A 12,963-nucleotide genomic window follows, 5' to 3' on the forward strand; every position below is an offset into this window, starting at 1 on the left:
CCTGAATCTATTTGTCATTTCCACTGTATAATCGTAAGGGATTTGATTTAGGTCATACCTGAATGGTCTAGTGGTTTTCCCTACTTTCTTCAATTTAAGTCTGAATTTAGCAATAAGGAGTTCATGGTCTGAGCCACAGTCAGTGCCCAGTCTGATTTTTGCTGACTGTATAGAGCTTCTCCATCTTTAGCTGCAAAGAATATAATCAATCTGAATTCGGTATTGACCATCTGGTGATGTACATGTGTAGAGTCTTCTCTTGTGTTATTGGAAGAGGGTGTTTGCTATGACCAGTGCCTTCTCTTGGCAAAACTATTAGCCTTTGCCCTTCTTCATTCTGTACTCCAAGGCCAAACTTGCCTGTTACTCCAGGTATCTCTTGACTTCCTACTTTTGTATTCTAGTCCCATATAATGAAAAGAACATCTTTTGGGGGTGTTAGCTCTAGAAGGTCTTGTAGGTCTTCATAGAACCGTTTAACTTCAGCTTCTTCAGCATTACTGGTTGGGGAATAGACTTGGATTACTGTGATACTGAATGGTTTGCCTTGGAAATGAACAGAGATTACTCTGTCGTTTTTGAGATTGCACCCAAGAACTGCATTTCAGACTCTTTTGTTGACTATGAGGGTTACTCCATTTCTTCTAAGGAATTCTTGCCCACAGTAGTAGATATAATGGTCATCTGAGTTAAATTCACCCATTCCAGTCCATTTTAGTTCACTGATTCCTAAAATGTCAGTGCTCACTCTTGCCATCTCCTTTTCAACCACTTTCAATTTACTTTGATTCACAGACCTAATGTTCCAGGTTCCTATGCAATATTGTTCTTGACAGCTTCGGATTATACTTCTATCACCAGTTACCTCAACAACTGGGCGTTGTTTTTGCTAGTACAGTGTTAGTACAATGGAACATCACAATACCAAGACATTAACTATATCAACAAACAAAAACCCTTAAAAACAATTTTCAGTGAAATAAACACGTTAGAGAAGAAAACATAAATCTGTACAATAAAGAGCAGTGTTTATAGATATGCACATATGACATGAAAGCATAAGAATGTGGAGAGAAAAGCATGTAAATGAAATGGTCACCTTCAGAGAAAAGAAAATGGGAAAGAGGGACCAAGAAGGGGCCCCAGGGCGATTTCAATCTTGCATCTGATGTTTTATTTCCTTAAAATAAGCAAACAGGCAAAGGCAGCCAGAGATGAAAGATAAAACTTTCAACTTGATCTAACTTCAAAGCGGATAGGCTGAGTTACAGCAGGAGTGAACCAATATTTGAATTAACAGGGCTTGGCTTCTTCTCTGGCAGAACTGACTCAGAAAATTTAAAAATCAATACTCTAAATTTTTAAAAATACTAACTATTGTATCGGCGTAATCAAGAAAGTGAAGAAGAGATGGCCAGAGGTGAGAGGCTGATGTGGCTGGAGTGCAAGGTGAATGTCTAGGGCAGAAAGTGGTTATTTTGAGCAAGAGTATCTATTTCTATAAAGGGGAAATAATGGTTCTTAAATTACATGCGAAGGCAAAGGTGAGGGGGAGGAATCAAGCAGACCAAACATGAGGGAACCTGGAAAAAACTATGAAGATGTTTCCCACAAACCAGACCAGCTGCCTCTGAGAATCAAGGGATCAGATAGGATGAAAAGATCCTTAAACCCTGAAAAATTCCCAAGGCCCTGTGAATGCAAGTCAGAAACTCCTTTTGGAGTGAGGTTACATTTCCCCATCAAGAGGAAGCTATGGAGATTTAAGATTTCTATTGAACCTATCAGGTAAAACTTCAGATTAATCTAGAGGGGAAAAAAAATTCTCCTAAAGTTTAGAAATAGGCAACCTTGCCTCCCCCAGGCACCCTTTCAAACTCTGACAAAACACGTTGCTGTGGTAGTTCATGGGCCTCTGGTTCCAGAAACACAACTGAAACATGGGAAGGCCTCTATCCTTTTGAGTTTTAGAATTTTCGCCTGAAAACAGTGCAGGGCTTTGGTGAGGATTTGAGCTTGTCAGGATCTTGGTATAATAGATTGGGGTCAAAGGGCAAGGTTTTTCTTCTTTTATTCTATTGAAGTGAACAGCGTGAGTGAAAGGGGTCCCTGCCTTTCGAAGCTTTATTTTTATCTGGAGATCAATTTCTACAAGTTCATATTCTGCTCTGAAAATCACCATAATCATCTGAGATTTAGTCACAGCCAGGATGCTCTGGAGGAACAATAATCAGTATTCACTCCAGAAGGAAAAACATTATCCTTTAAACCAACACCGCACACTTTACCTAAAACATTTCCCTATTCCACATTAAAAGAACCCACTTGTCTCAAAAAATCTCCCACGATAAAGCCCCTTCAGCCATTTTCCCTAAAATGGTTTGTCTCATCAAGTAGAAATTCCTACCCAAATAAGTCAGCGGGCTCTTTCTTGAGTAGACTATGGTTATAGGATGAAACCTTGATGCATCTGCATTCCAACACTGGAGGACATCTTCAGGTAATCAGAATTTTATATTAAAGTGATGTATTGGTTATACACATAAATTACCTTCTCAATCCCCAATACCACCACTACAACCTTTTATTTGGCAAAAGCATTATAAATAAGCTCCAATTTTCTTTTTTTAAAAGGACTGATCTAGAAGTTCTGCAACTTCTTGTTAGAAATCACTTCTCTTCTTATTCATTTCATCCCCTCCCTCAAAGCAATACCTTTTATTTTTGTACCACAGTATTGTGGTCCAACCTATTATTTCTTTCTTTCCCCTCCAGGCCCTTTGGATAACCTTCCCCATTAGCCACCTGATTCCATAGGAAAAGAGCATCTTTGTGACAGCACCTTCAGCATCACACTCAAGGGGATGCCAATCAGCTAAGACTGGGGGTGCCCTGATCCATGGTCCACAGACACTGAATGAGGCCAAGAGGTAGTAAAAACTGTCACCCCAACTAATATAGACCTACATAATTTATGTAAACACTTGAGATTGACATTGTATGGATTTCTCAGTTTTCTAGACCAACTCTTTTCACTTTCACACCCCCACCAGCCCACTTGTTCCTGCTTCCCACCTTGCCCCATCAGCCCCAGTACACACATACTCTGCCAGTATAAGAGCTTGGACGGATGACTAATGACTTGTAATTCCGAGTGTCCCAGGAGAGACCTTCCTTAGTGTGGTTCCTAAACATCAGTACTTGTAACTGTTGAATGAATGAATGAACATGAAGAGCCTGCATGTTTTCAGCCCCGATAATGAGGATGTGGGGTGCGATGCTGCAATGACTTGCCTAGTGTAAGACAGGTTGGCTCTAATGTAGCCCAGGAGCTCCAGTTAGCATTACAATTGTGAAGGCTTCCCAAAGGGAATACACGATGAAAGAAAGAGAACCTGTCTCATATAAGGGTTATTGTTACCATCTTTCTAAATTCCAAAACCAATACAATATTGTAAAGTTAAAAAATAAAATAAAAAAAAAGAGAGAGAGAGAGAGAACCTGAGTGGGAAGGGAGAGAAGCAACAGGGAGAGGCAGCCAAACAGGAGGAGGAAGAAATGGAAAAGATCCATTACTGACTAAAACAACACTCATGGAACACTTACTATCTGCCAGACACATTAACTCATTCAATCCTCTCAATGCTCTCATTGTTGCCATTTCCAGATGGGAAAGTCTTAGGATCAGAGAGGTTAAGCAACTTGCCTAGAACCACACAGCTAACAACTGGCAGAGTCAAGTTCTGAACTTGGAGGATCTGACTGAAAACCCCAGGACCCCATACTGCACTTACTGAAGTATATGCCACGGAATAGACTACTTTTGCTGGATACATGATAGATGTGGGGTGAAAAAAATAATAAGAAAAACATGTGGTCAAAGGCAAATTTAGCAAACGGTAAGATAAATGGGCTTCTTTGCTAAAAGACTTCTCAGAGCTTTTAAATTGCTAACAAGCACTGCAGCTCTCCAAGAGACGAACAGAGCATATGTGTGTCCCCAACGGATTGGCACAGGGACTGTTTTCGTGGGAAAGCCATCTTGCTGGACCAGATGTCACTTTCAGAAGCATAAACCTCACATCTGCTCCACACCCACTGTGTGCGTGCAGGTTTGCTGGGGGCCAGTGGAGGGAACGTGCCAAAAGGCAACAGAGGCAGAGGCCACCCCGAACTCTGGAATCGCCCCAGAGCCCTCCAGGCTCAGCCACCCTCCTGCAGAGGTCCACCCAAGGGCCTCTACTCCTCCTGCCCACAGAAAGCAGGAGGCTGTTTGCCTCTGCCAGCTGCCCCTTCCCACCTCCCAGCAGGGCCTCTATCTTTGTGGACTTCACAAGGGAAATTTCTCACCTGAGTTAATAATCGTTGCCTTCAATTCTGAACTCCTCTCTGGCCCTTCTGTGAGGAGATTTGGCATTAAGGCATTAACAATCAAAAAAGGATAGACTACTTTACCCAAATCTCAGAAAGAATTCTCAGAAAAGCCTGAAGGTGATGGCTATTATACTCCCCTGACGAGGCATTACTGATTCTCCTAAAGATAACATGCTGAAGATGTATTCAGTCTTGCAGAAGTCCTCCAGGCAAGGCGCTTTTCTTCTAACTACCTTGGAGTTGTTATATGGTAAGTGCCTGCTCTATGAAGCCCTGTTGTTCAAAGTTCGATAAATACCCATCAGCAGGGAGAGCAATTACAGGGAAGTTAACTATTTCTTGAGTATTATCTGTGTCCTGACTATTCACACCAATACTTGAGATGGGAACTTCAGGGTCTCTCCGAGGTCAACCTACAGAGCTGAATGGTTAAATCTGACTACCAGTGACCAAAGCCTAGGGATCCAAGGCAATGGAGAAGTTACGTAGAGTCCTGTGTGAGGGGCATCATTTAGAGGTGGGTCTTAGGTTCCAAATCACTGCTGTTGAGCCACCCAACTACATACAGTCTCTAAAACAGTGGTCCCCAACCCTTTTGGCACCAAGGACAAGCTTCCTGGAAGACAAGTTTTCCACGGACCAGGGAGGGGGATGGTTTGGGGATGATTCAAGCACATCAAAAGCAAACTTAAGGAGATGGTGAAGAACAGGGGAGCCCAGCAAGCTACAGTTCATGGGGTCACAGAGTCAGACACAACTGAGTGACTGAACAGCAGCAACCACAAGCACATTACGTCTCCTGTGAACTTTATCTCTAATCTACTGCTGCCACTTATCTGACAGGAGGTACTGGACCATGCCCCGGAGCCTGGGGACCCCTGCTCTAAAGTGCAGCCCTCATGCTGTTACTCTCTGCTCCAAAACTTTCTATGCCTCCCCAATGTCAAGAAAACAAAGTCCAAAAGCATCAGGAAAAGCAGGGAGAGCATCAGTGTGAAATGTCCTTTACAAGCTGCCTTGAGTACACCCATCTGGCTATACCCTACCAGAATTTCCTATGCATGGCCTTCCTTCCTCTTTTCTCTGCCTGTATTTCAAGCCCAATCCACACCCACCTCCATCATGAAGCCTCTTCTACCTCCGTCCCACAGCATCCTTGTCATCAGGCCCTCTAAAATGCCTTCCAGCAATTCCATTCCCATGAACCGAAAGTCCTCCCAACCACAAAACTGCCTGAACCACGTTGGATTCTCTTTCAGTGTAGGAGGGAAAAGACTTTTCTCTGCAGCTGATGATCTCCACTGGAGTTTGGCAGTCCTCCTATTTTCCAGAAGATGAAGTGTTCGACCCCTTCCATGCCTATGTTTATATTTTGCCAGCCCACGTCAGCACTGATATAGTAACCTCCCATTTTTATTGAGCGGCGCTCAGTGTAATTGATGATATCTGCTGGGGCTGATACTTTAAGTGAAGGCTATTCTCAGTCCTGCCACCGCCCACCGCCCACTGCCCACCCCACCCTACTCCACCCCAGCTCAGGATATAATAGCCAATGGCAGCTACACCTGAGTTACAAAGTGGGGCTTCTCAGCCAAGGTCCTCAATTATACCCAGAAAGTCATGAGGTTTTCTGTGAGGATTTATCTCAGCAGATCCAGTTTTCAAACCTGCAGAGCTGGAAAAAGAGGGAGCCAGGACAGGAAGATGTTGCATAGAGCAGCCAAAGTTCTTTAGAGAGAAGAATCCCTGTCTGGGCAATTTGGTTAAACAGATTTAAATAGTATGTTCAAAGGAAGCTATCACTTGTATCATATATGTAGATATATCATTTACATATATCAGCTGACAAATAAATGTAAATATGTGTATAACCTATCCCAATGTGTACTAGTAAAAATTTAAATGCCTTTTCCTTCTTTGGTAAAGTTTTAATATCTGTTTGCAGGCCTTGAGGGAGAGCAAATCTGACATTTACTAACATTTGATCCTTACAGAACTAGAACCTAAGTCTTTCTCTGGGCTGGAAAGCACCAGTGCCCGGTCTCCATCACTTGTGGAGCTCCATAAGCAAACTCCTAGTATGAGCATTTGCAGAAAGGCTCATTTACCAGGTCACACAGGGAACAGGCTGCTCTATATCTGAGTGTTCTTCCAACATGAAGGTGTAGCCTTTTAAGAAATTTTGACCATTTTTGATGGAAAACATCTAAATTACAAATACCTTCTGATGCTTTATCATGATGATTCAGTCACTATAAAAGTTGTCAATTCTCCAAAGACTTCAAGAAGGCCAAGAGGAATGTACGGGCTATAGTACATAGATTCACAAACGGTTAGACGTGACTGAGTGACGAACACACATACACAAGAGGAGTGTGAAAAGATGCTCATCACTGATGATTATCAGAGAAATGCGAATCAGAAGCACAATGAGGTACCGCCTCACACCAGTCAGAATGGCCATCATCAGAAGTCTATGAACAGCAAATGCTGGAGAAGGCATGGAGAAAAGGGAACCCGCCTACATCATTGGCAGGAATGTAAAAATGTAAACTGGTACAGCCACTATGGAGAGCATTATGGAATTCCCTCAAAAAAATAAAAACAAAGTTGTCATATGATTCAGCAATCTCACTTCTGGGCATAAATCTGGAAAAAAATGAAACTTATTTAAAAATATACAAGCACCCCAATGTTCATAGCAGCACTATTTACAATAGCCAAGACATGGAAGCAACCTAAGCGTCCACAGATAGATGAATGAAGAAGATATGGTATGTATACACAGTGGACTACTACTCGGCCATAAAAAAAAAAGGAAATAATACCATCTGCAGCAACATGGATGGACCTAGAGATTATCATACTGAAAAGACAAGATTATATGATACCACTTATATTTGGAATCTAAAAAATAATACAAATGAACATATTTACAAAACAGAAACAGACTCACAGACATGGAAAACAGACGTGATTACGAAAGAGGAAAGGATGGAGGACAGATAAATTAGGAATATGACGTTAACAGATACAAGTCGCTATATGTAAAACAGATAAACAACAAGGATTTACTGTATAGCACAGGAGACTATATTCAAACCTTATAACAACCTATAATGGAAAAGAACCAGAAAAATATTCATATCTAAGTATAATTTAACCACTTTGCTGTACACCTGAAACTAACACAATATTTTAAGTCAAATATACTTCAATTAAAAATTTTTGTTTCATTTTTTAAACTGTTGATGTGTGAGGCCCTTGAAGTCCACTAAGATGGTAGAGTCCACTGAGATGGTGCAGCCCAAACAGGGCCTCCAAAGAAAGCCTTACCTGTCCACAACACATGTGCATGCCCACTCAGTCTCCCACCTATAGACTCGCCCGCACACCCCTGCATCACAGCCTTTAACATACCCCACTGCAACTGCCGACAGAGCTATTTCCCCACTCCTCACTGTGAGCCCAATAAACAGACCATACATTTTCTGTTTTGTCCCCAAGACCTGGCTTTGTGCTTGCGCACACAGTGCTAGGTCAGTGAACATTTGAGAATGAATGCATGCATGCATGTATGTATGAATGAACAAAGTGTTGCACTACTTGAGGGCATAATACACTAAATGTCTCTGTGGACATTTTAATGCCAATTTTGCTTACAAGACAACCAGAGTCCAGATGGAGTGACCTATTAAAGTGACAAAGGAGAGGGCAGAAAAGGGCACCTTCTATCATGTTATACATCAATGCCTTCCTTGACGTCTTTGTGGCAAGTTGACCACTGTGATCACATCAAATACTCAAGCTACAGAAATGAAGCTGATTCTCAGAAGTGTGAATCTTTGAGACCTGGTAGGTAACATGTTCCCTCTGAGTGGCAGCATTAATTGCATATACGTACTTAACACCATTTCAGCAGCAAGGTCTGTGCTAAGGGCAGCCACAAATGGAACAATAGGAACAGGGATGTGATTCACAGCAGGCCTTCTTCGCTGCATCTTAAATAACTCCCAGGAGGACAGAGGTGGTGATTTACAATGGCCCTCAGGAGCCTGGCTTTGTGCTTGGAGGGTGAGTGGAAAGAGCCCTCTGAGGGCTAAAACCCAAGCAGTCAGTGAACCGCCTGTGAAACAAGCTTCTACTTAGAAACCATGAAGAAGTTATTTAAACAAATGAAATAAAATGCCCTTGAAAGCCTCCTGGGATTGGCCTATTTCTAGATAAGAAAGTTTCATGTTTGTGGCTCATGTGAATTGGACAGCGTCTCTAGGCACAGTCAGTTCCATGAATGAAATCACTGGATTCAGCCCAACAATCCACCAGGTTAGTCTGATAAGCATTTTACTATTTTGTTTCTTTGTGTGTTTGTTTTCTAACAAAACCAGCCAATGATTATAGTGGTCGATTCAATAAAAACATTATTTAAATCTTAGACAATCTCAGACAAATAACCAACTTGATAAAATAATTTCTATCACCCCAATCTATTTAGTCCCCCAAAGTGGGTAAAATAAGACAGCTAGCTGGCCTTTGTGGGAAGAGGAAGTTAGCAGGCAAAGAAGGAAAAATGAGATCGCATTTTTCCACGAAATATACAACAAGAAATAGTGCATCCTTTACCTTGGTCAAAAGGCTTGTTGGGATTCCAGTTTCTGAAATAATCATCCTATATAAGGAAAAAAAAAATAGAAAACAAAAGTCAGATTTCAGGAAGTTTCTCATATAACTGCATAAAAACCTGTCTTCCCCCCCCTCCCACCTCCCAAAACACAAAGGAAAACGCTAAGGGTTCAGAAATTTTTCTAAGGCATTCACGTGCAATCAAAAGTATCAATTGCCTTTTCAAATTCTTGTCTTTCAAACTGTATGGATTATACACTAGGAAGAGTTAATACATTTCAGCCTAGTATGGAAACAGCACTGCTCTTCCTGGTTTGACAGATAAACCCAGACACCTTCTAAGTGCAAGATGTATTTGCTATCAATTATGCCGCAGGTGATGCCTAGCTGTTCTCACTTGGGATTAAGCCTCTGTGTTTGTAACCACTGATAATTCAACTGTCAACATTTCTCCTACATGGAGACATGTAACTTTGGTGCACAGTTCCAGTTTTCTAGCACTTCTCGAAACTAAAAAGAGGGTCATTCAAATGTGAAAATTAACCACTGGCATATATTCACCTTAATATGATTTTTTCTGGTTGTGTAGATAAAAAACAAAGGCTGGCCAATCTGGTTGATTCATAACCATGTCTTTCTTGCATGTAGCTTGCCTCAATTTATGCTCCAAGGCTAGACAGTTGATCACGTTGAAATTGTAAGGGTCTAGGTCACTCACGGCTCCATCATCCTGTTAACCTCTTCTTCACTTCTAATAACCCTTCCCCTCCAAACCTTCATTATCCACAGTTTCTCTTCTCTGTCAGCCTTCATCCACTCCACTGCAGATGAGCACACCCCCTCTGCCAGCTCAACTCAACTGTCTGCAGCATGCAGGGGCCCTGCCCATGGACAACATCCCCACATCAATTTTAGGGCATGTGCCCCCATTCAGTTAATTTCCTCCAGAGTATATTCAAACAATTTGTGGGATGTGTTTTTGGCTGGCACTCTGCATGCTGCAGTTCCATAAAGCTGTCCAAAATGAGGCCTGGATTTCTCTTCTAGAAAACCTCATTTACACCAAAGTACACAATTAGTTTCAACTATGGTCCATGCTCTCTCCTGTGACCATTTATCTCCCACACCATCTCTTTGCATTTTATTGGTCTCTGTGTCATTCAATTACCTGGCTTTATTAGATCCTTGTTGAGTTCACCTAAGCCCTTAAATAGATTTTAGGAAACTGGATTTAGAGTAAAATCAGAACATTGCTTCTTGGGTGGTGATTCCATTTTCCAGGGCATGAATAAACATGAACAGTTTCCTCTGGATCCTGGGGATTCAGCATTAAATCATGTTTAACTCCAAGGAATTGGTCCAATTTGCTCTGGCTTTAATTTTATGCCATAACTGGCCTTCTCAACTCAGCTGGTTAGGAAATCTCTGAGGTCTACACCATGAAATAGCACTGAGAAAGTTTAAAATAATCCTTCTGTCACATCTCTCTCCATTTATTATTTTAAGTACAATCCTCATCTCTTGAATTATGTGGTTTGAAACTCGGCAGCCAAAATTAATGGTTCTCAGCTAAGGGCTGGATGATTCGTGGAAAATTTACCACCTGATTTCTAAGGTTGGATGGCCAATCTACTCTTAGCAAGTGAACATAAGCAAGTGACTCAAACATTCTGCAGAGAAGGCAATGTCACCCCACTCCAGTACTCTTGCCTGGAAAATCCCATGGACCGAGGAGCCTGGTAGGCTGAGGTCCATGGGGTCGCTAAGAGTCAGACATGACTGAGAGACTTCACTTTCACTTTTCACTTTCACACATTGGAGAAGGAAATGGCAACCCACTCCAGTGTTCTTGCCTGGAGAATCCCAGGGACAGAGGAGCCTGGTGGGCTGCTGGTCTATGGGGTTGCACAGTCGGCCACTACTGAAGCGACTTAGCAGCAGCAGCAGACATTCTGTTATTGACAAGGGCAAGAAAAGAGATAACCTAAGATGAACTCATCCTCACTATTGGAGAAAAAAATAACAAAACCTCCATCCTTCCAGCTGTGGTCCATACGTGCCCTCTGATAAGGATGGCATCACCTAATTACAGTCTGAAATCACGTGAACTATTTTCTACTTGAACATGCTCCTTTAATACATGGAAGTCCTTGGAAGCTTAGGCTGTGAGTCCGACAGGGAAGGACTGGAGCCAAAGACAGTCCTGCTTTAACTTCACATGTCACATTCTCTTTGATGTCCAAGTAAGGTTTGAGCCAGTCTCAGGAACTGAATATTTCCTAACGATTTCAACATATGTTATAACTTGGATGGAATGTGAAGCATTCTACTGGACCTTGTCACTTTTCCAAGCTAACTATAATTGCCATTTCTACATGTTTCTTGGGGAAAGTCAGAGATTTCAAGATGAAACTTCTACAAGTGGCTATCTGCATGAGAATATTTAAAACTCATCACACATGTAATAATACTGCCTAATTGCTGCCCAAATGTGAAAGTACACCTTGAGTCAGAGCTCATTATGCAGAACGAGTCTCTCTAACAGCCTCTCGCCCAGCAAGGCCAAGTGGGGAAGGAGATGACTCCCTGCCTCTGATTGCTTTCACCCTGCCTTAGGAAAGCAGATGGCCAAAGCAGACCCCAATGAGCCAGCAGTGCAGACAACCTTGGGTGTGACCCCTTTGGCTCCAGCTGAGAGACAGGCACCAGAGCCCACTTGGGGGTTGGCCGATGAGCACAGGGGACAGGAGTCCCTACTGGGCCTGGCCATAGCGAGGTCCAGACATACAAGCCCAGAGCTCATGGATCAGCCTTCCACTCTGTACCAGCTAGGTCTGCAGACATGACCTGTCCAAGCCCCTGGGGCTGTACTAATCAATATACTCTTCTGCTAGGGGAACGCTGGTGAAAGAGCATCTAAATCCACATGGAAAAGTCGAAAAGAATGCCCTTCTAGGGCTTCACCTCATCCTGGGGCCTCACTTAACAGTCAGTATGCCCAAGGGACAAAGGACAGCTGGATGGTCATTTCTTCAGGGCCTAAGACCAGGGGCACCAGCCCAGCTTTTCCTTTATCTTATTTTCTGTCTGAATTTTGTAAATGTAACATACCTTTTGCTGCTGCTGCTGCTGCTGCTAAGTCGCTTCAGTCGTGTCCGACTCTGTGCGACCCCATGGACTGCAGCCCACCAGGCTCCCCCCGTCCCTGGGATTCTCCAGGCAAGAACACTGGAGTGGGTTGCCATTTCCTCCTCCAATGCGTGAAAGTGAAAAGTCAAAATGAAGTCGCTCAGTCGTGTCCAACTCCTAGCGACCCCATGGACTGCAGCCTACCAGGCTCCTCCATCCATGGGATTTTCCAGGCGAGTATTGGAGTGGGGTGAACATACATTTTAGGTTATCCTTAAACAGACCCAGGACTTGCTGTGTTGTTGACAACACCCGGCATCTATTTTCTCACTATGACAAATCCCAACATGGGAAGCAGTGTGACAGCCCCAACATCACCCCAGTACTGCCCTGTAACCAAATGTGTTCCTGCTGCATGGCCCCTAGAATTTGGTCCACAGAGCAGAAAAGTCTAGGGCCTCAGGAGCCCTTGCCTCTGACCTTCCTTCTGACCCAATAAAGATGTGGCCTGTTAAAACTCAGACTGTAGTGTAAGGTATGGTGGAGGGACTCAGTCGCACTTGCCAGAAGAGCCGTATCCATCTGAGTTGGCCTCTTAACTGGTAATTTGATCATCTAGTGATAAAGCCTTTAAAAATGACTTGGAAGGACCTCAGCATCAGTTAATTTTTAAAACAGACAATCTAAATAGAAAGATACATACCTGGATACAGTCATTTATTAAATTGATTAACTCCTAATAGTGCATTCTACAAGCTGAAGAGTGAAGGGTGGAAGTGTTACCATACATGTGTATTTTATGCACTACCCTGCACAGGATAATTAAGTCAGACCTCT

General features: G+C 42.7%; 1 protein-coding gene across 1 annotated transcript in view; it reads right to left on the minus strand.

Moving 5' to 3' along the window:
* Positions 1 to 12,963, minus strand: part of SPOCK1 (SPARC (osteonectin), cwcv and kazal like domains proteoglycan 1) — a 579,344-nt gene that overhangs the window by 328,628 nt on the left and 237,753 nt on the right. Inside the window, exon 3 of the mRNA XM_055554552.1 lies at positions 8,998 to 9,043. Coding sequence (XP_055410527.1) covers positions 8,998 to 9,043 — 46 coding nt within the window. The remainder of the gene's footprint in view (positions 1 to 8,997; positions 9,044 to 12,963) is intronic.

Source organism: Bubalus kerabau, chromosome 1 (assembly GCF_029407905.1).
Source record: "Bubalus kerabau isolate K-KA32 ecotype Philippines breed swamp buffalo chromosome 1, PCC_UOA_SB_1v2, whole genome shotgun sequence".
Taxonomy (NCBI): Eukaryota; Metazoa; Chordata; class Mammalia; order Artiodactyla; family Bovidae; genus Bubalus; species Bubalus kerabau.